The sequence below is a fragment of the Rana temporaria genome, chromosome 5 (assembly GCF_905171775.1).
Source record: "Rana temporaria chromosome 5, aRanTem1.1, whole genome shotgun sequence".
Classification (NCBI taxonomy): Eukaryota; Metazoa; Chordata; class Amphibia; order Anura; family Ranidae; genus Rana; species Rana temporaria.
The window spans coordinates 267,004,697-267,027,560 of record NC_053493.1 but is presented as its reverse complement, the minus strand read 5'-3'; the positions used below and the strand labels follow the sequence as shown (position 1 = coordinate 267,027,560).

The 22,864-nt window shown below is 42.5% G+C and overlaps 1 protein-coding gene across 4 annotated transcripts in view; it reads right to left on the bottom strand.

Annotated features, from left to right (window-relative positions):
* Positions 1-17,884: 17,884 nt before the first annotated feature.
* CARMIL1 (capping protein regulator and myosin 1 linker 1) overlaps positions 17,885-22,864 on the bottom strand; it is a 376,378-nt gene continuing 371,398 nt past the window's right edge. For all 4 annotated transcript variants that reach the window (XM_040353821.1, XM_040353823.1, XM_040353822.1 and 1 more), the window contains one exon: positions 17,885-18,936. In XM_040353821.1, the coding sequence (XP_040209755.1) occupies positions 18,773-18,936 (164 nt within the window). In that variant the 3' untranslated portion in view covers positions 17,885-18,772. The remainder of the gene's footprint in view (positions 18,937-22,864) is intronic.

Sequence of the window (22,864 nt, the reverse complement as noted above, 5' to 3'; positions counted from 1 at the left end):
GCGCTCGTTCAGGTAAAACTACCATTCATAATGGAGTAAGCACATTCATCACGCTGGAACAGACAAAAAAGCGCAAATCGTCTATTACTAACAAGGAATCAGCTAAAAGCAGCCCAAAGGCGAATAGAACTTCCCCTTTAGAGTGCCGTCGTACGTGTTGTACGTCACCGCGATTTGTTCATCATTTTTAAAAAACGATGGTGTGTGGGCAACATCGTTTTTAATGATGAAGTTGGAAAAATTTTGTTTTTTGGACATGCTGAAAAATTACATTTTTTTTCATGCCGAAAAACGACCGTGTGTACGCGGCATTAGAATTCCTAGGCATGCTGCATTTGCATGCAGTCCAACCTAGGCAGTGCCTAAACGTGATTCTGAGCCTCCATGATTGAAAGAAATGAAATCCAATAAATTAAAAGGGTGGGCCAGATACAGTTCAGCTGTGGGAAAAAAGAGAATGCTGGGTGTCCTCCAGCCAGGAAATAAGACTGGCTCTATCTGATTTGCTGCAGCTTCTAAAGCACAATTGTGAGAATCCCACAGTACTGAAATCTGTGTAAGCAATTTTAGTACAGGAAAGAAGCCATTGAATACAAACCACTTACAATTGTAGGGAAACAATACAGGATATACAGAGATATACAGAGTATGCATGCACATGCTATCTAACCTTCCTAACAAATGAGCATTAACCATTATCTGTATCCTATAAGGGTACAGTACACTAAAAAGCCACTTTGTTTAGGTTACAGCTGGTCTGCGTTTTGTGTAGCAAACAGGACTCCAGGCATCTCAAAGCGATTGCTGAAAAACAGGTTCTTTGTATTGTATTGTTTCTCTCCTGTAGTGTGACTTCTGGTGTTATCCTCACGGGCAGAGACTTCTTGTTCTTATGGAGTCCTCCTTTCAGATTGTGCTGCTGGCCTTTAGAAAGTTTGGGTAGCAATTCCCTTAAAGGGTCACTAAAGGAAATTTTTTTTTTTTTTTGCTGAAATGACTGTTTACAGGGTATAGAGACCTAAAAGTTAACCGATTCCTTTTAAAAATGATTACAAATAGATAAAAAAATCAATCATATAATGTGCCTGCAGGTTAGTTTCACTTTTAAACTGTTTTCATGTTCCTGTGAACTAGAGAGACACACAGAACAAAAACAAACAAATCCAGGGCAGTGTTTTGTTTTTAAAATTAATCTGATTTGTTCTGTTAAGTTTTAGACACACAGTAATGACAGCTTAGACCTACAGTGAAAAGCTCCCAGTACGATGGTTATAAGGAAACAGACAACCAGAAAGTGTGGCGATCAGAGCAGAATTACAGCCACTTCAAAGCAAAAACGAACAATAAGGACATGAAACCAGTACTGCAGTAAGGTAAAGGAAGCTATTTAGCTAAAAAAAAAAATTCCTTTAGTGATCCTTTAATGGTGTGTTTTTTTCTACCGCTTCCTTTGTACATCAGCATTGTCTAACTCCAAACTCTGCACTGTAGTATCATAAGTGCCATGGGTCATATATGGAAAAAAAAAGGTAAATTGTTTGACAAGGGCTCCTCCAAAACAATGGCAATAGCTGAAAATGTGTACACTGTTCAGATATACAGAATAGTATCAATTTCCCAATTTTTTTCAGAAGACAGCAAAATTTGTCTTGTGCAAACACCTTTAGACCCGGTTCACACTGGGGTGACACGTCAGGCGGCTCAGCCGCCTGACGAGTCGCGTCCCATTCAATGCAATGGAACCGTTCTAATAGGAGCGACGCAAGTTGCTCCGACTTAGAAAAAGGTTCCTGTACGACTTCGGGGGCGGCTCGGGGCGACCAGCATTGACTACTATACAGAAGTCGTTTTGCAGAGTCGCCCCCGAAGTCGTGCCGCTGCTGTGTGAACCGACTCTTACTGATAGAACAATTACATGTTTAGAAATATTGCTGCCAGAAATTATGGGCCAGATTCACAGAAAAAGTACGCCGGAGTATCTGCTGATACTCCGGCGTACTTTCAAATTTGCCGCGTCGTATCTTTATTTGTCATTCACAAACAAAGATACAACGGCTTTTGGCTAAGATCCGACAGGCTTACGGCTTCGTACGCCTTCGGATCTTAGGTGTAATTCTCCGGCGGCTGCTGGGTGGAGTTTGTGTCGTTTTCCAGCGTTGGGTATGCAAATGAGCTGATTACGGCGATCCACAAAGATACGCGTGTTCGTCGCAATCTCTTACGTCGTTGCTAGTCGTTTTTTTCCCGTCGCAAAACTAGGCATGCTTTTTCATGGCTTACATTTAGAACAGCCATGTTAAAGTATGGCCGTCGTTCCCGCATCAAATTTTTTTTTGCGTAAGACGCCGGGAATACAAAAATACGTTACGCACGTCGCCATTTAAAAAACACGTTGCGGCGCCGTAATTTCGCACAAAGCACGGCGGGAAATTTCCCAACGGAGCATCCGCCTAATTTAAATGGTACATGCCCCATTTGCTTGCGCCAGACGGCTTTACGTTACACCGCCGTAAGTTTACACGCAAGTGCTTGGTGAATCAGGCACTTGCGCTGAAAACTTGCAGCGGTGTAACTTAAAGACGATACGTTACGCCGCCGCAGTTCTCTATGAATCTGGCCCTATGCTTTTTTCCTGGAAAATCTTTTTTTTTTTTATACAAGTCTGAAAAATAATGACAGATGTCGGTCTTTCATGCTGGGGAGGAGTGTTCATGTCCCTCACAGTTCTGGGAACATTGGTCATTGCCAAGCTCACCATCAACATCCTGGAGTTGCAAGCAATGAGATTGCCTCTGCAAAGGCACCCAATCAGTAATTCATAATGATACCACAGTGACTCCAAATTGTCAGATCCACTCCACTCAGGGCCAGATTAAGAGCATCATGGGCCTGGTGCTGAGGATTTTGGTGGGGCCTTTTAGGCTACATTCACACCTCCGTGACAAGTAACGCCGCGTACGCGGCGTATTTTGCCCCAAATAGTGTAACTTTTTTTTTACAAATCCTTCCTATTGCTTTGTATGGCCGAACGCCAATGCCGCCTGAAAAAAAGGGTCCGGGACTTTTTTTCATGCCGCAGGTGTACGGCGTCTATGAGATGTGAACAGCAATGGGAATTCTCCCCTCCAGCGGCACGAGCGGCCGGCGTCGGGCGTTTTGTCGCGGAGGTGTGAATGGGGTGTAATAAATAATAAATAAATGCGTGGGAATGACATGAACGCAGCCCAGCCAAGGCAAGTGACCAAAGGCACAGAACCCAGAAGGAAGACCGGGTGAAGATGGAAGCGCCCGGGCCCCGCCTGATTCATCGCAGCACTGGAGGGCTCAGTCTGAAAATTTAAGTGTACACTAATGTGCTAATATGCTGTGCATACTTGTACATTGTGGCATAACCTACCCCAGGGCCTCTAAAAAGTAGTAATGTCAGGAAAGTTTACTACCGCTTTATTATCACAGGATCCCAGGAGCCTCTCATGGGGCCCCCTACTGACCCGGTGGACGGTGGTCCTTGGGCAACATTTGCCAACATTTAAAAAATATTTTCAGGGCCACTTTTTTATATAAGTGCTATATTTAGAGTAGCTGAGATCCCCGATGTTCCTCTATACATCATAGTAGTAATCACAAAATTAAAGGAGTACTAATAATGGGGCAGAACAAATATGAGAACTGATATTTCCTTTAGTTGAACTAACAAAAGTGTGTCCATTCTAGAGCTGGTAACATTGAGGATATTCAGTATAATTTTAAAGAACTGTTTTTGTGGGTAAGCGACATAGGGGAGGAGTATGGACGGTATATAAGTGGGAAGTATGTGCAGGTGAGGGAGAGGAATGTGGAGGGTCTAACAGTGGGCACTATGTACAGGAGAGGAGTACAAAGGGTACGGAAAAAAGCACTATGTACAGGAGAGGAGTGTGAAGGGTATGACAATGGGCAGTATGTACAGGAAGAGTGAGGGGGTATGACAGAGGGTAGTACGTACCAGAAAGAAGTGTGGAGGGTATGATGGGGCAGTATGTACAGGAGAGGAGTGTGGAGGGTATGACAGTGGGCAGTATGTACAGGAGAGGAATGTAGACGGTATGATAGTGGGCTCTATGTATATGAGAGGAGTGTGGAGGGTATGACAGTGAACACTATGTATAGGAGAGGAGTGTGGAGGGTATGACAGTGGGCACTATGTATAGGAGAGGAGTGTGGGGGGTATGACAGTGAGCAGTATGTACAGGAGAGGAGTGTGGAGGGTGCGACAGTGGGCACTAAGTACAGGAGAGAAGTGTATGACAGCAGGCACTATGTACAGGAGAGGAGTGTGAAGGGTATGACAGTGGGCGCTATGTATAGGAGAGGAGTGTGGAGGGTATGACAGTGGGCACTATGTACAGGAGAGGAGTGTGTAGGGTATGACAGTAGGTACTATGTATAGGAGAGAAGTGTGGAGAGTATGACAGTGGGCACTATGTACAGGAGAGGAGTGTGGAGAGTATGACAGTGAGCACTATGTACAGGAGTGGAAGGATATTTAGGGACTGAGTAGTGGTTAAGCGGGTCATACATGGATTGAAATTACGCCAATTATGCAGAGACCAGCCATAGTCAATCTATGTATGGGCTAGCTGGTTTTACACAAGTCAATCTATTAATCAACTTGAGTACAACCAGCCTGTTTTTTTTTCTTAAAACAATCAGTGCTGCCAGCTAAAGTTAGCAACACTGATCATTGTACGCACTGGCAGAACACAATAACACTGCAGGAGTGATTCCCCCATCCACAGGTCAGCAGGTGAGAGGGTGTGTGGGGACAGGCTGGGGAGAGATACTAGTCAGTGGCTGGGTAGGCACTGGTAGTATCAGAGCCAGATACACACAGGTTACATATGCCATGATCGTTAGAGCGAGAACAATAATTCTAGTACTAGACCTCCTCTGTAACTCTAAACATGTAACCTAAAAAAATGTAAAGCATCGCTTAGGATACCAAAAAAAATTGTGCTAACTTAACTAACTGTTTTTTTAATGAATGAAACATTTTTTTCCAAAAAAACATGTTTGAAAAATTGCTGCGCAAATACCGTGCTAGAGCTGCACAATTAATCGTTAATAAAATCGTGATCTCGATTTAACCCCCCTGACGATCTTCAATGCAGAGTTTGCTGATTCTTTCATATAACAAGTGGAGAGACTTTCAGCTGTCAAAAGAAAATATCCGGGCAGTCTGCCAAGTTTTTAACAGGAAACATTGTAACTGACACTTCCTTCTTAGATCAAAGGGATACACTTCTGTGTGTGAAGAACAAATCTGGGCAGTCTGCAAAGTTTGTAAACAAAATGAAACATTGTAACTAACTAACATTGTAACTAAATTTAACCACTTAAAGTCCAACACTTGTTTCTTAAGTTAAAAAGCAATATTATTTGCTAGAAAATTACTTGGAACTGCCAAACATTATATATATTTTAGCAGAGACTCTAGGGAATACAATGGCTATTGCTGCAATATGTTATGTCACACTGCATTTGCCCACTTCAATGAATAATAAAAACAAAACATTGAAGTTAGCCCATTTTTTTTTTGTTTTGTTTTAATGTGAAAGATGATGTTACGCCGCAACAATCGTGAGAGAATCGTGATCTATCTTCTAAGCAAAAAAATTGCAATTCTCATTTTAGCCAGAATCGTGCAGCTCTGTACCGTGCAACATAAAAAGTGCAAAGACCACCATAGAGTAATTTTCTAGCAAAAAACAAATGATGATTTTTACATGTAATAGAGAAGTGTCAGAATTGGCCTGGGTGGCAAGGGGTTAATTACCATGAGTAATATACAAATAATTATTATAAGCCCTGTGATCCTATCAGTCTGCTGTAGTGTGTCAGCTTGTATTTATATTGGCCGCTCTGAATGTAGCTTCTGACAGGCTGTGCAAGCAGGTCCGTATCTCCGGAACCATAAATGATAGCCGTCCCATATTTTAACCAGTTGTGGGGTAGCTCTTCCCATGCCTACCCCCAAATGTGGGGTTTCTGTGACCTCTGGTCATCGAGCTACAACCCCCCAAATTCGATCTTAAAAAAAAAAAAAATTCTTAAAAAAAAAAAAAAAAATTTTTTTTTTTTTTTTTTTTTTGGGCAAATGGGCCTATCTTGAGAAAGGGGCCTGGAGCTGCAGCTCCATCAGCCCCATTGTTAATCCGGCCCTGACTCCACTCATGTGCTAGTATCATTGGAGTCAATGTTTTTTCCACACCACATTCTTCCTCTGCTCATCTTATCTGCCTTGAAAAAGGCACCTTACCATCCTGGAAGCCTGTTAAAGTGCATCAGTGACAATCTTATGCCGCGTACACAGGACCGTTTTTCATGTCATGCGAAAAAAACGACGTTACTCAACGTGATTTGTCACGAATCCTCTCAAGCCTGCCTTGCATACACACGATCGTGAAAAAAAATGCTCGAGCAAAGCGCGGTGACGTACAACACGTACGTCAACACGTACACCGGCACTATAAAGGCGAAGTTCCATTCGAATGGCGCCACCCTTTGGGCTGCTTTTGCTAATTTCCCCGTCTCATAACTTGCTCCTGAGCAATGCCGTCCCCCCCCCCCCCCCCCCCATCCCCTCGTTAAAGCCTACACACAAAAGAAAAAGAATGACATGAAAAACTAGAGCAGGTTCTAAACTTTTTTAGGCCAGTTTTCTCGTCGAGAAAAATTCTCTGGAGCATACACACGACCGTTTTTCACGACCAATTTAAAAAAATGATTTTTTCTTGTCATGAAAAAACGGTCATGTGTACGCAGCAATAACAGGGGCTGCAAGCAAAGTTAGCTTTGTCATAAAAACCCCCGAGAACACCTGCATTTTCAGTTCAATTGTGCCTCACGATTGCCCAGTTAAGATGCTCATTATAGCAATAAGGTAATAGGAAGGCACAGGTAACAAGAGGAGGTAGAGCTATGTACAGACCGTAAAATAAAATGTGCCTAGTTGTTGGGTTTAAGGACTTTCATGGTGCTCCGAGACAAAGATCATCCAGCATACAGGCTGGGCCGCGGTTAGAAATTATGGGGCCCCCGTACAGCCTACCTGATGGGGTCCCCTTCAACCCCACCCCTAACCCGTTTTAAAACAAAAGGCAGGTTTGTTGCCGTTTACACGTGCGTGCGGGGCCAACATGTGCGTTCGCAATTGCACGTAAGCATTTTGTTAATAAAATTACATTGTAGCTTTCATGATACCTCGTGATAGCAGACAGCATACCCTCGTGATAGCAGAGCCATGACAGGTCCTCTTTTACTTTTGTGCAGAATCACTGGGGCTAAAAAATGATCATTGCTGCAGTGATGGGGGTAAAATGCAGCTCCACTGCACATGTTTACTGCTCCCCCAACTGAAGTAGCATTACAATCATCATCACAGGCAGCACAGTAAGCAGGGGCTCTATCGTGGCTGTATGTGACATGGCTGTTTGCTGACTTTGTTCACTTATGGCTGTACTGTATATAACAGACTGTAACACAGCACAGCCATAATAAAGTCAGCAGCCATGAGATACATAGCCTTGATAGAGTCCCTACTTACTGTGCTGCCTGTGAAGACCATTGGAATGTTAATGATAACCTGCTGAGTTCTATTCTAAGGACACAGTGAGCATTCTATGCTTTATTCTTCACTCACTGTGTCCACTCACTGCAGCCAGGCTCCTTGCATCTCAGCACCTGAGAACGGCCGGCACCGGGAGCAGAATCATAGTATCACTCCGCCGGCCGGGACTAATTGAGCGAGTAGTGGTCGGGCTGCATATACATCCGCTCTCGAAAATGAAGAAATATTCCCTTCTCTGTGCACACCTGGGCCCCTCTGTTGACCTGCCGGGGCCCAGGAAAATGGTACAACCCCGCTCCATAAATCAAGTAGGAGCGGTGGAAAAGTTTAACAAGCTTGATTTTTATTTTTTTTATTTAATGCAGCAATGAGCTGTAATGCTGGCCGGGCCCCTCTATGCAGCCGATAGGGCCGGGCCCCGTACAACAGGGCTGGTTGTACTGCCCTATCAGCGGCCCTGCATACAGGTACCTGGAAGTGTCCGCTACTGGATGACAATGCCTGTTTAGCAGGTAGTAGACCAACAGAGTTTCACTTTAAGCACTAGGGAACCTAAACAGCAGTCCATGGGAAAACTACCTACCCTTCTCCAGCGTGAAGGAGAAAATCCAGGGATGGTGGATATATTAAAGGACAACTATGGCTAATGTACACACTTTTAGGTACTTTTTAGTAATATTTATATTATGTCCCCATAAAAATTGCTTAGAAAAACAGATTATTGTGGATCATAAACAACATTTTAAACCATACACTTTTACTTAAGGTTCTCAGCATGATATTCCTCCTTGCCTCCTGGCATATTAACAGATTTAAGTCCTAGTTCAAGATGCATCTTAGCCAGACAATTTCCCCAAAAATAAACACCACCTGCAAGCCAAATTTCACAAAGCTGAAAATCAAACCTTAATAACAAACATGCTATAGATATATCAAATGTGTGCACAGGGTTTATGGGCTACCATTTAAGTACTTTAGAGACTAATAAAATATTTTATATCTTAAAGTGGTTGTAAACATAGTTTTTTTTTATCTTAATGCATTCTATGCATTAAGATAAAAAGCCACCTGTGTGCAGCAGCCCCCCTCAGCCCTAATAATTACCTGAGCCTCATCTCTGTCCAGCGATGACCTTGAGTCCCTCCAGATTGGCTGAGACACAGCAGCGGCGCCATTGGCTCCCGCTGCTGTCAAAGTCAGTCAATCAGAATAGAAAGGGGGTGAGGCCAACCCATAGCTCTGTGTCTGAATGGACATCAGGCGCCCCCATAGCAAGTTGCAAATAGCAATCTGTGCAAATCAACTGTTACAGAACTAGAACATGTTTTTTTTTTTAAAAAACGAGACTTTACAATCACTTTGCCACTTGCCACAGCATTTCTTAATGCTAGGTTAGGGTTAGATGGGTTAGGGTTTCCCATTGAAGAATTTGGCTAGGACTCAGGAATTGGAACAGGGACCTCCCCCAAAGGTCAGAAGGCGGGTTCCCAAAGGTCAAAGGTCACAGGGTGTGGCTGACCCACCCCCACCAAAGTGTACCACCTACCCCAACTAAGTCGGGGAATGAACAAGTCTGGGAAAGCTAGGTTAAAGAAAACACCAAGCTCCCTAATAGAAAATGTATTAATACCAACTGTGATTATTATTCTGTGAAAGAAGAAATTTTGTGTGAAAATTTGCTAATTTGCCGACAAAAGAAAACGTAGACAAGTATAACAACAAATGATAAACTATTGAATGGTAATAAAAGAGATTTGAATAATTAAAGTAAAACTGAAGAGGAGATTCATACTCTTCATTTATCCTTTTATCATAAAGCCAACATTTTGAGTAGTCAACAGACAGGAAGAGAGGAAAAATCTTCAACTGATGAACCTAGTGGCTACCAGAGAGTTTCCTTGCTTAAAGCCTCGTACACACGATAGGTTAACCAGAGGATAACGGTCTGATGGACCGTTTTCATTGGTCAAAACCGATCGTGTGTAGGCCCCATAGGTTATTTAACCTTCGGTTAAAAAAAAGACAACTTGCTTTAAAATTAACCTATGGATTGGTAACCGATAGGTCAAAACCGATCGTTAGTAGGCACGACCATCGGTTAAAAATCCACGCATGCTCAGAATCAAGTCGACGCATGCTTGGAAGCATTGAACTTCGTTTTTTCAGCACGTCGTCGTGTTTTACGTCACCGTGTTCTGACACGATCGGTTATTTAACCTATAGTGTGTAGGCGTGACAGACCATCAGTCAGCTTCATCGGTTAACCTATGACAACGGTCCTTCAGACCGTTGTCCTCTGGTTAACCTATCGTGTGTACGAGGCTTTAGAGGAACTTCCTCTCACTTCCCGTTTTGGCTGTGGAACAGAAAGTATAGGGAAATCTCCAAGATGGAACACAAATGGCAAAAATACCTGACAAGGGTTAACCCCCCCTGCCCCAACTCTATCCAAAATGAAAACGTTTCCTCTTCAGTTCTACTTTAAAGTAAACAGATCAATGTGCACAGCAGCCATTGTTATCTTTTGCTTATGTGAACAGGCTCATTCAAATCTAAAAATGTAATGGATTTATTTTTTTATTTTTTAACAACATCAAGAACACTACTTATCAGCAGTGAAGTGTGTCCCATGTCCTGAGGGGACACAATTGTTTTGTGTAATCTTCAGTTGTAGAAAGTATGTCGTCTTTTATCCTTTATATGCTGATGATTAGTACATCTTGCAACCTGAACTAACACTATGCCATGTCAGAAAAAAAAACATGTCATACTTACCTGCTCTGTGCAGTGGTTTTGCACAGAGCAGCCATGATCCTCATCTTCTCAGATCCCCTGCTGGCACACATTTATGTAGAGTCGCTAGTATATTTGGTGCTCTTTTCAATAGTGGAGCATTGTGGTTAATCTACTGCTGATTTGGGGCCCAATATCAGCATAATATTATGGTATGTCAACCTACTATAGTGGAGTTTACCGGATTTAAAAAGGTAATATGAAAAATAAAGAAGGGAAGGGGTTTACAACGAGGAGGGGAAAGAAAGCAAGTAGGAAGAGGGAGGGATAGGAGGTATCCGAAGGTAGGTTACTCCCAGAGGGTAATAATATATCTACACATTAAATCCTAATCTACTATGGTAAAATAATTTGGTCTTTGAAGTCTGGTGGCAAGCAATGTTTAATCCATGGTTTCCATAGATAATTACATTTTTTTAGACTGTTTTTATCTAAAGCTTCCATCTTTGCATGTAACAGCTAAATTCAGAGTAGGTGTTTTCCAAGCTTTAGCTATAGTCTTGTTTAGCAGCTGTTTAGAGTTGTATTAATTTAAACTGTTTTTGTTGTAGAAATTCCGGTCTTAAGTTTAGAAGGGCCAATGCCGGGTCAGGTATAATAGTGCTTTCAATAGTGCATGAAAATAGATTTCCAAAATTCTTGTACCACTGGACATTTCCACCATATGTGTAATGCCACATACACGTAAACGGGCCGATGGATTTTTTCATCAGATATCCGATAAAGCTGACTTTCATCAGTCTTGCCTACACACCATCAGTTAAAAATCCGATCGTGTCCAACGCGGTGACGTAAAACACAACGACGTGCAGAGAAAAATTAAGTTCAATGCTTCCGAGCATGCGTCGACTTGATTCTGAGCATGCGTAGATTTTTGACCGATGGATTTCCCCACAGACGATCGTTTTTTTCTATCGGTTTTTTAACCATCAGAAAGTTTTAAAACAGGTTCCATTTTTTTTCACCGATTGGAAAAAAAACGAAGGGGCCCACACACGATCTGTTCATCCGATGAAAACGGTCTATCGGACCGTTTATCAGACGAACCGATCGTGTGTACAGGGCATAAATGTGAATCCAGCTCTGAACAGCCGCGAAAACAGGAAGCCGAATGATCCAGAACATATTTAGAGATTCTAGCTGGAACCAAGTACCATTGTGTGAGTATTTTCTATGCAGTCTCAACTGCTGTTATGCTAAAGCCTTTAGAGGCACCTTCAGTTCCAGTAAGGGGATGTCAAATACACGTTTAAGTGCTGACTGTCACTTTAAACAAACCCCTAGTGGGCTTTCAACAAACTTTAACAAGCAAATCTAAAGTCTTTTAGCCACTTGTTTAAAGTGATAGTCGGCACTCCCATCAAGATCTGTGTTTAACATCTAACTGAACATTTAAGTGAGGAGTCCCGCAATCAAAAATACAAGGGCACAGCAGGGAGGATTCCTCCATCCACTCTGCATGCTTTATGACCCCTAGGGGAGTACAGCCAACAGCCCGTTTGTTAAATAGGAACAGGGTCTGCTGTTTCTAAGTCTAGAGGTGTTAATATCACCAAAAGTGTTTGCACCCTCTAGTAGCCAATTTACAAATCATTGTATTTGATAGAACACCAAAATACAGTGGAACCTCGGATTATGAGCATAATTCATTTCAGGAGAATGCTCGTAATCCAATGCACTCGCATATCAAAGCTAGTTTCCCCATTGAAGTTAATGGAAACTAAAATAATTTGTTCCGCATTGACTTCAATGGCATGCAATACTGCATGTGGCCAAAGGTGTGGGGCGCAAGAGAGCCTCGAAAACAGCTGGAAAGGCCCGAAGACAGCTCGGCTGACCTTGGCAAACCTCTGAAAGGCTCGAGCATTTCTGAACGGCACCCTCCCCACCTCAGGCCAAACGCAGTACTGCACCCCGCTACAGTGCTCGTATTAACAGCGTTACTCACAATCCGAGGTTCCACTGTAATAAAAAACATGAAAGTCACATAAAACTACTTTTAGGTGAGCAAATGATCATGGAAAATTCGCCTTGTCTTTCTCTTTAACATGTTTACCTATAATTTCCTCATGACTCATGTATGATGACATTGAAATGCCAAATATATTACCCATTAGTAGTAAACTTCTAAAGAGTAAATACAAATAACGTGTCTCTCCTAAACAAATTATGTTCTTTCTATATCTGTAAACAAGTGTGTAAGCAAAGGTATAAAGACCCCAAATAAATACAGCCCACTGTGTCTCAGTGTGTGATTTCATACAGACCTTAGAATAATAAACTAACAGTTACTGGGTAGTGACTGATCATACCATTTATCTCAGCACTCACTACAAGACCCATGCCAGTACCTTTTGCCATTTAAAATTCAAGCTAGTAGTTTATCATTGCTGACATTTTCTTTTCTGACCAGACATCAGGAGACACAGAGTAACACTCCTGTTTATTCATTGTCTCACTAGGACTTGTTTACTTTGTTGAACCAGAGATTTCTTGTGACTTCTTAATTACGGATCATGCATCCATTAGACGGATGTTTCACAGTATGATTAATCCCATAATAGAAAGCACCTGTAGGTTATTTGGTGGCTGCCTTATCCATGGAAAACAAGAGCAGATCCTCACAGAAAAACATTCTTTTTTAATACTACCTGTTTAGTTAAGTGCAAATTGATGCAATAAGTAAAACCATTCATTGCACTATTAAAGCAAACCCGGAAACATTGCGTAATCAACGAAGCTAGAAATAAGGGAACATGTCAAATCACATGCCGAAACTGAGCCCATTACCGGCAACACCACCGCCAAATCAGTGCAACACCGACTTTGCGGCGATGCACCAATTCCCAAAAATAGGTCCTGCACTACTTTTGGTGACTTCGGGGGCGATTTTAATAGACATATGTGCATGAACCCGCACAGATGTCTCAGATCGCCCCCAAAGTCGGACTGAAATGCCGCCCCCAAAGTCGGACTGAAATGCCGGTTTGAAATTGTGTGAGTTTAGTTGAACTCACAAGATCTGTAATATATAACATTTTTGTTTTTAGATTTAAATACTCTTTATTGCAAGCTCAGGAGTATTTTTTTCAATACTGAGTGTAGCTGGCAGTGCGCACTGGTTGCTGCAGCCCTTAAAATGGATGTTTATAGCAATCACACTGGAAACTCTCATATACTTGTAGCGCTCTGCTACTTTTTTCTGGTGGGTGCTGCCTTAAATTTAGAGGGTAGCCAGAGATTTAACTACCTCTGACTGTATTGTTTTGCCAAATTTGGGCTTCTGTTCCAGCCGTAGCTGTGCTGTGAGTGACCCCTATTGTTGTCTGGGGTGCGATACCCCTCCAGGCCAAGGGGGGCAGCAGTCGAGTCAGGGCGTATTGGGTATTTTTCCTCGGCAGCCAATCAGTGGGGGTTGATCGCCTCGCTGTGCATGCTGGGGGAGAGTATTTAAGGGACAGACATCACTAGTTTGGGGTCATCGTCCGTCCCTGGTCAATCGTCCCACCACCCCCCGTGAGTGGCCCTCCTGGCCGGGGGTGCGTGTTCAAGAGTTTCTGGCACCGGGACCACGCTGGTTCGGAGTTGTGATCTGTCAGGTAGGCCCAGTATTCAGACTGGGTCTACGTTTACAAGGTGGTCCTGTGCTGTCCGTCCTAGAGGGAGGAAGCCACTCAAAGTGGTTGTAAACCCACTTTATCACCTTTACCTACAGGTAAGCCTATAATAAGGCTTACCTGTAAGTATAAAGAATATCTCCTAAACCTGTACGGTTTAGGAGATATTCCCCTCGCAATGCGGGCGGCGCATGCGCAGGGGGGAATCCACGGCGAAAGGACCGGCATCCGCCGGACCCTGCCGATTTTAAATCTCCCACGCGCACGTGCGGGAGTGACGTCATCGCCGCTTGAGCGGCAAAAAACCCAGAAGACACGCCGGAGCAAGATGACATCTCGCTCGGCGTGGACCAGGTAAGTGTAATTCACCTCGTTCCGAGGTAAGTATTTCCTAATCAGCTAGTATGCGGTGCATACTAGCTGATTATGTCTTTTGCCTTGCAGGTTTAAAAAAAAAAAAAAAAAAGAGTTTATGCGGTTTACAACCGCTTTAATGAAGCACATGTTCTGGAGAGCACCGAGCACGAGGCTGGTACGCTCAGGAGAGGCCTGGAACTTCATTGAAGGACGCACAGTTACTGAGGGGCTGAGTGAAGGTCACCCAACAGTTCTGAGTTCACAAGAGTTGTTCAAGAAGAGATCCGGGTGCTTAATCCTATGTTGAGAGGATTCTGGACCATACATAGCTTAACTTTTTGGGAAGGTCGGTGGCAGAGACTTTACCAAAATTCTGTGTGACACCCTGGCTGCTAGGTTAGTGAGAGAGGCCTATCCAGGTGCACAGCACCCACTCTAGCTAGAGTGGCGACGAGGGCTACATTGCTGGAAGCAGGAGTGTTTCCGACAAAAGTTATACACCTGAACCTATTACCTAAACCCTTCCACCTCTATGTTCGTTCTTTTACCACGTTTGGTAAATAAAGCAGAGAAAAAGAAATGCAACGTGTGGACCTTGAACTTTCTTTCAGCTCTCATCAAGTACCCTAGACGGCGAAGGAACAGAGGTAACATGCCACCCAAAACAAACCAGCAGCTCCTTCAGGGGTAGTGCTACATACCATTAGAAAAAGGAAAGGGATAATTGGGCACTTAGGATGACATCCAAAAAAATAGTATTCCTTTATTGAAAAACAGCCTGTGCGTTTCAAATGTTAGTCCTTAGCCATGACTAAGCACTAACATCGGAAACGCATAAGCTGTTTTTTCAGCATTGTGCAGGTCTTTTCAATAAAGGAATTAGGAGGTGCACCAAATGGAAAATTTGGTGCCGAAACTGAAAATGAAGGATGCACTTTGCCGAAAACAGAAACCAAAAATTACAGTTTATAAAAACATATTTATATAAAATTGTAATATATTCAACTTTTTAATTAATATTATGAATTGAAATGAATTGTCTGCCAATATTGCCCAAGAAAAGCTAAAGAAAAATGCATCCCTTTTATGTATATTTTCACACTGGTCCATTCTGCTTCCTTGTGGTGTTAAAAATCTTGCTTGCTGCATTTTTGATCAGTTCAAAAAATGCACCTCTTAGTTGAAATGCATTGAAAACGCAGCAAGAACGCATCAATAACGATGGCGAACAACTGGTCGTGTGTAAATGACCTTTTTTAGGCGTTTACAAAATCCAGAGCAATACAATTCACTTTTGAACTATACAACATTCAAAAGCCTAGTGCAATCAAATTCAACAGTCGTCTACATGGCACCACAGGCTCTTGTCTGATAACTGCATTAAGCAATCTCCCCATCTTAACTTTTAGGGAAAAATGGCCAAAACAAGATAAATGTTAAGGCAGCTGTGCCAAAGCAGTGTATATCTGGATATGTAGCAGAAAATGTACCTTACTTTAGAGAAAGCTCTAGTCCTTAGGGTTCCATATCACAGACTACCTATGACATAAATAGCAGTTCCATCTAGAGGAAAAATCTCTGCAATCAACAACCACAATCCTCACTTGTGCAGAGGCGACTTGTAACTGTCGGATATTACAAATGGGAATAAAATATACGATTCAGTGATAAAACTTGGCATAACTCTATTGGTACACATTCCAACAAAGGCAATCTTTTTGTAGTGGTTTCTGTTACTTACAATGTTGAATTGCTTCACAAGTTTACCATAAGCCTTGCAGTACAGGATGGCATTTGGCCATTACCATACACAAACACTGATAGGGCTATTGTTTTTGCAATACTGTCTTCACATTACCATGGTCTTTGAGCCTAAAAGGTATGCTCCTCATTATCCTGTAGCTGCTAACCTTTAATAAAAGGGACACGTAAGTGTCCAGGGAAGCAGTGCAGTCTTCACCCAAGCTGATTCTTCAATGAGCTTTGTGTCCAGGCACCGGCATCTTAACTAAGGGAAACCAGAAGTGAAACCTTGTGGGGCTGCTTTGTGAGTGCTCCAGCAGTCTTTTGGGACCTGTGATGTGTCCTAAAATGCTGCGGGCAAAGGGGGACGGACGTGGATCACTGTGATGATCAAAACCAGGTACCCACTCCCCTCACCCAAAAATAAGTACCAAATTGTAAAGAGGAAAGGAAGAGAAGAGGCAAACAAGCCTTTTGGGTGAAGTTCCGCAGAAACATATTTTGGTATGGTGCTATGTATTATGTTGGTGGTGCTATGGTGTGGTCCTATGTATTATGTTGGTGGTGCTATGGTGTGGTCCTATGTATTATGTTGGTGGTGCTATGTATTATGTTAATGGTCCTATGTATTATGTTGGTGGTGCTATGTATTATGTTGATGGTGCTATGTATTATGTTGATGGTGCTATGTATTATGTTGGTGGTGCTATGGTGTGGTCCTATGTATTATGTTGGTGGTGCTATGTATTATGTTGGTGATGCTATGGTGTGGTCCTATGTTGGTGGTGCTATGGTGTGGTCCTATGTATTATGTTGGTGGTGCTATGTATTATGTTGGTGGTCCTATGTATTATGTTGGTGGTGCTATGGTGTGGTCCTATGTATTATGTTGGTGGTGCTATGGTGTGGTCCTATGTATTATGTTGGTGTTGCTATATGGTATGGTCCTATGTATTATGTTGGTGGTGCTATGGTGTGGTCCTATGTATTATGTTGGTGGTGCTATGGTGTGGTCCTATGTATTATGTTGGTGGTGCTATGGTGTGGTCCTATGTATTATGTTGGTGTGGCTATCGTGTGGTCCTATGTATTATGTTGGTGGTGCTATGGTGTGGTCCTATGTATTATGTTGGTGTTGCTATATGGTATGGTCCTATGTATTATGTTGGTGGTGCTATATGGTGTGGTCCTATGTATTGTTGGTGGTGCTATATGGTGTGGTCCTATGTATTATGTTGGTGGTGCTATATGGTGTGGTCCTATGTATTATGTTGGTGGTGCTATATGGTGTGGTCCTATGTATTATGTTGGTGGTGCTATGGTGTGGTCCTATGTATTGTTGGTGGTGCTATATGGTGTGGTCCTATGTATTATGTTGGTGTTGCTATATGGTATGGTCCTATGTATAATGTTGGTGGTGCTATATGGTGTGGTCCTATGTATTGTTGGTGGTGCTATATGGTGTGGTCCTATGTATTATGTTGGTGGTGCTATGGTGTGGTCCTATGTATTATGTTGGTGGTGCTATGGTGTGGTCCTATGTATTATGTTGGTGGTGCTATGGTGTGGTCCTATGTATTATGTTGGTGGTGCTATGGTGTGGTCCCATGTATTATGTTGGTGGTGCTATATGGTGTGGTCCTATGTATTATGTTGGTGGTGCTATGGTGTGGTCCTATGTATTATGTTGGTGCATGATAATGGTAAAAATTTGAATAATAATAAAGTAGCAAACGTTGGTACAAATAGAAATACAGTGAAAGGCTAAAGTTGTAAAATTGTTTTATTGATACAAATATACATATGAATAAACCCCTGTAACCTGTAATATAAGTGAATATCTATGTTACTGTATTGTCAAAAATGTTTTTTTACTTTATTTACAGCAGTTAGTAATTTTCAAAAATGGCCTAATAGAAGCAAAACTTATATGTCAAAACGCAGGACGGCAGGACGTGTCATCTCCCATCATCAAAGCAAATAATAACTAGAGTCTATGTAAATAGTTGTGCTGTTATTACATTATTGTATATCTCCAGTCATTGTGTACAAGATGTGGGTCCATGCTTGTGCTTATTAATAAGTGCATGAATAGATATCTTTATGTACAAGCACAGGAAGGAGAAAAGATTCCTACCAGAGGATGTAAAAACATTTTCCAATCATCATATATATATATATATATGCATGTAAAGAGATATTTGTTTATATATATATTTACCATTTATACAAATAATCATTAGTGTGCTCTGTTAATTACAATGTGCAATTGCTTACATAGAGAGACAGAAGAGACTTGACAGCTACAACTCCATTTTGTAGAAGTACATAAAATTAGTAACTGGCGTGACAATTTAGAGCTCACTCAGTAAAGCAGTGCAGAGAAATCTATAAAACTCTGTAGTGAAATGAGGTCCAGAGATTCTCTCCGTTTCATTGCTGTGTGCTATGATTGTTCTCTGCACAACCTTAGTAAATAAGAATGTCAAAGTCGTGTACCATTGCTGTTTGGGGGGGAAGGGAATGGACTACAATTACACTTGAAATCCCAGGACATACAAACAAGGTGCATAAATCAAATGATAGTAAATCAACATGGAAGCTAAGAGTAAAATGCTATGGAGGGTTGAATGGCAGTGTTGCAAACAGATGTTTAAATAAAAACAAACTCTTTTTCAACCTCCTCCCCCGAGTCACTGGACTTGCTTTGCTGGTGAGAGTCTTTGCTGGACGACCTTGGTTTTCGCTCCTGCCCTTCAGCGGCAATCTGTCCATGATTTTTTTTTGGTGATGAGTCAGATGGAGTCACTGGTCGTGCTAATGAAAAAAAGAAATAAAAGAAAAACACTTCATTAAAAGAACTCAAATAGATCATATTGGTTATTGCTCATTAAATAAAACGACACAAGATATAGCAGATGCAACCTTGGCTCTGCACTGTACATGAAAGCAAAATGGTGTTACCCAACGCTTCCAATATACTTGCCACTTATGGGAGTGCCATAGAAGCCAATGGAAGGGGCATTTAGTTAGAATTGTTTATCCAGCTCATTATTGTTCCTTCATTGTAAGCACCATACAAAACAGTTGTATTATACACGTGTACTCATCACAGGCTATATGTTGATGTGAACAGTATAAAGAAAGCATCAATCTATTGGTGGGCAGCCAGACACAAAGGCATTAGACTATTCTTCAAACAAAGTCAGTGCTAACCTTCTGCTTGCAATATTTGAATTACATATATTTATATATCGTATTTATCGGCGTATACCGCACACTTTTTTGCCCTGAAAATCAGGGAAAAATTGTGGGTGAGCGATATACGCCGATACCCACTTTCCCGCGCAGAGTTTGAATACTGCGCGGGCATATACCGAGCGCAGTACACTCGTGCATAGTCGGCAAGTCTCGGCTCCTCTCGCGCTCACGTCCTGGACGTACAGGACCTGAGCGCGAGAGGAGCCAAACCTGCCTGACTATACACGAGTGTACTGCGCTCGGTATATGCCGGCGAAGTATTCAAACTCTGCGCGGGAAACGAGCGGGGAGGACGCCGCAGAAGGACGCCGGACCCGATGAAGAGGACACCCGAAGCCGCAGACGGACCCGACGAGGCCGCCGATGGACGCCGCACAAGACACCAAAACTAAGTACAAAAATCTTTTTTCCACAGGAATGCGGGTCCACTTTAGGGGTGCGCGCTATACGCCGGAGCGCGCAATACCCAGATAAATACGGTACACTATATTGTCAAAGTATTGTGACGCCTGCCTTTACATGCACATACATATTACTGGCATCCCAGTCTTAGTCCGTAGGGTTCAGTATTGAGTTGGCCCACCCATTGCAGCTATAACAGCTTCAAGTCTTCTGGGAAGGCTGTCCTCAAGTTTAGGAGTGTATCTATGGGAATGTTCGACCATTCTTCCAGAAGCGCATTTGTGAGGTCAGGCACTAATATTGGATGAGAAGGCCTGGCTGGCTTGCAGTGTCCACTCCAATTCATCCCAAAGGTGTTCTATCGAGTTGAGGTCGGGACTCTGTGCAGGCCAGTCAAGTTCCTCCACCCCGAACTCGCTCATCCATGTCTTTATGGACCTTGTTTTGTGCACTGGTCCAAATCATTTGGTGGAGGGGGATTGTGGTGTGGGGTTGTTTTTCAGGGGTTGGGCCTCTTAGTTCCAGTGAACTCTTAGGCCTTGTACACACGGTCGGACCAAACCAATGTGACTGGTCCGTCGGACCGTTTTCATCGGTTCACCTCTGAAGTCAGTCAGTCCAAAATCCGATCGGGTCAGAATGCGGTGACGTCAAACACACGACGTGCTAAATATAAAACAAAGTTCAATGCTTCCAAGCATGCGTCGACTTGATTCTGAGCATGCGCGGGTTTTGAACCGATGCTTTTCTGTACTAAAAGATCGGTTTGGACCGATCGGGCAGCGGGCCATCGGTTCGAATTTAAAGCATGTTTTAAAATTTTGGACCGAAGGAAAACAGACCGATGGCCTATACACACAGTCGGTTTGGTCCGATGAAACTGAACTTCGGTTCATTCTCATCGGTTTGGTCCGACCGTGTGTACAAGGCCTTAAGGTATCAGCATACCAAGACATTTTAGACAATTTCATGCTCCTAACTTTGTGGGAACAGTTTGGGGATGGCCCCTTCCTGTTCCAACATTACTGCACATCAGTGCACAAAGAAAGGTCCATAAAGACATGGATGAGTTTACGGTGGAGGAAATTGACTGGCCTGTGCTAGAAAACCTTTGGGATGAATTGGAGCGGAGACTGCGGGTCAGGCCTTCTTGTCCAACAACAGTGCCTGACCTTACAAATGCACTTCTGAAAGAATGGTCACAACTTCCCATAGACACACTCCTAAACCTTGTGGACAACCTTCCCAACAGAGTTGAAGCTGTTATAGCTGCAATGGATGGGCAAACTCAATACTGAACCCAACGGAGTAAAACTCATGTGTGTGTGTAAGGGCAGGCGTCCCAATACTTTTGACAACATAGCATATATTTCAGGACACATTCATTTTAGACTTTCTATATTTTTCATACAAAAGGGCTCCAGTCCTTTACAAAGTCTGTCATCACCACCTGAGAGCAGCAAGGAATTGGATCAAAGTTTCCAAGCAACATATCAGTTATTTTTTTTTGCACAGAGGAAATAGATGCTTTTACCCACCAACAAAACTCTCTGATGCAAAACTGAAAATTACTAATACAGACCTTGTACATAAGTACCTTTATATTTGTTTAGTATAAAATTTGTTTCAGTAATCCACTCTTTTTTTAGTTTCAGTGGCCCGGATTCAGAGAGATCTGCCTATCTCTCGGCGGGCGTAACGTATCTCAGATACGTTACGCCGCCGTAAATTAGGGCGCAAGTTCCGTATTCAGAAAGAACTTGCGCCCTAAGTTACGTCGGTGTAACGTATGTGGTCCGGCGTAAGCCCGCCTAATTCAAATGTGGATGATGTGGGCGTGTTTTATATAAATGTAGTGTGACTCCACGTATTTGACGTTTTTTTTATGAACGGCGCATGCGCCGTTCATGAAAGAATCCCAGTGCGCATGCTCGAAATTATGCCGCAAATCGTCAATGCTTTAGACGTGAACGTAACTTGTGTACAGCCCTATTCGCGAACGACTTACGCAATCAACGTAAAATTTTCAAAATTCGACGCGGGAACGACGTCCATACTTAACATAGGATACCCCTCATATAGCAGGGGTAACTTTACGTCGGAAAAAAGCCTAACGTAAACGACGTAAAAAAATGCGCCGGGCGGACGTACGTTTCTGAATCGGCGTATCTACCTAATTTGCATATTCCTCGTGTAAATATACGGAAGCGCCACCTAGCGGCCAGCGTAAATATGCAGCCTAAGATACGACGGTGTAAGACACTTACGCCGGTCGGATCTTAGGGAAATCTATGCGTAACTGATTCTATGAATCAGTCGCATAGATACGACCCCGCAACTCAGAGTTACGACGGCGTATCCGGAGATACGTCGTTGTATCTTCTCTCTGAATCCGGGCCAGTGTCTCCAAGTTCTGGAATCGCAGTAATTTCAAAGCAAATACATTTTCTAATAGATCTTTTCCTATACAAAATGCTTGTCTGTAATATACTTGAACCATCCTTAAATCTGCCAATAACCCAAGCTTTAGCAGCTGAACAGTTGTGGACAGATTCAGAGTTTTCATGCCAGCTGTAAAATTGGCACCCTCTACAATATTTGTACAGTTATACAATCATTATACAAAACATTGCATGTATTTACAGCCATGAGATACCGAAGCTTACTCGTGTGTTTAAAGTGGGCAACACACTGGAATTCAGTGCTTAGTGCGCCACCATGTGCCTGAAAAGAATACTTCCAAAGACACATTTTGAGCCCCCAAGCAGCAACATTGCAAACAACCCAGAATTAGAGGATATGTTCACCTTTAAAAAAAAATAATAATAATAATTACAGCTGGCATGGAAACTGAATCTGTCCACAACTGTTCAGCTGCATCGTTTTGCGGGTAAAAGGTGTATTTTTTATTAGGAATCTGTAAAACAATCTCAAGCTCCTGCAGACTGTCAGTGTATCATTCTGTCTGGAACTTGAGTGCTAAAAAAAATGGTAATTGACTTTTTTTTCTATGATTTTTAGAATGCACAAGAAAATGAAAGCTGCTGTGTATACCCTAAACTGATTACGTACTCATATTTAG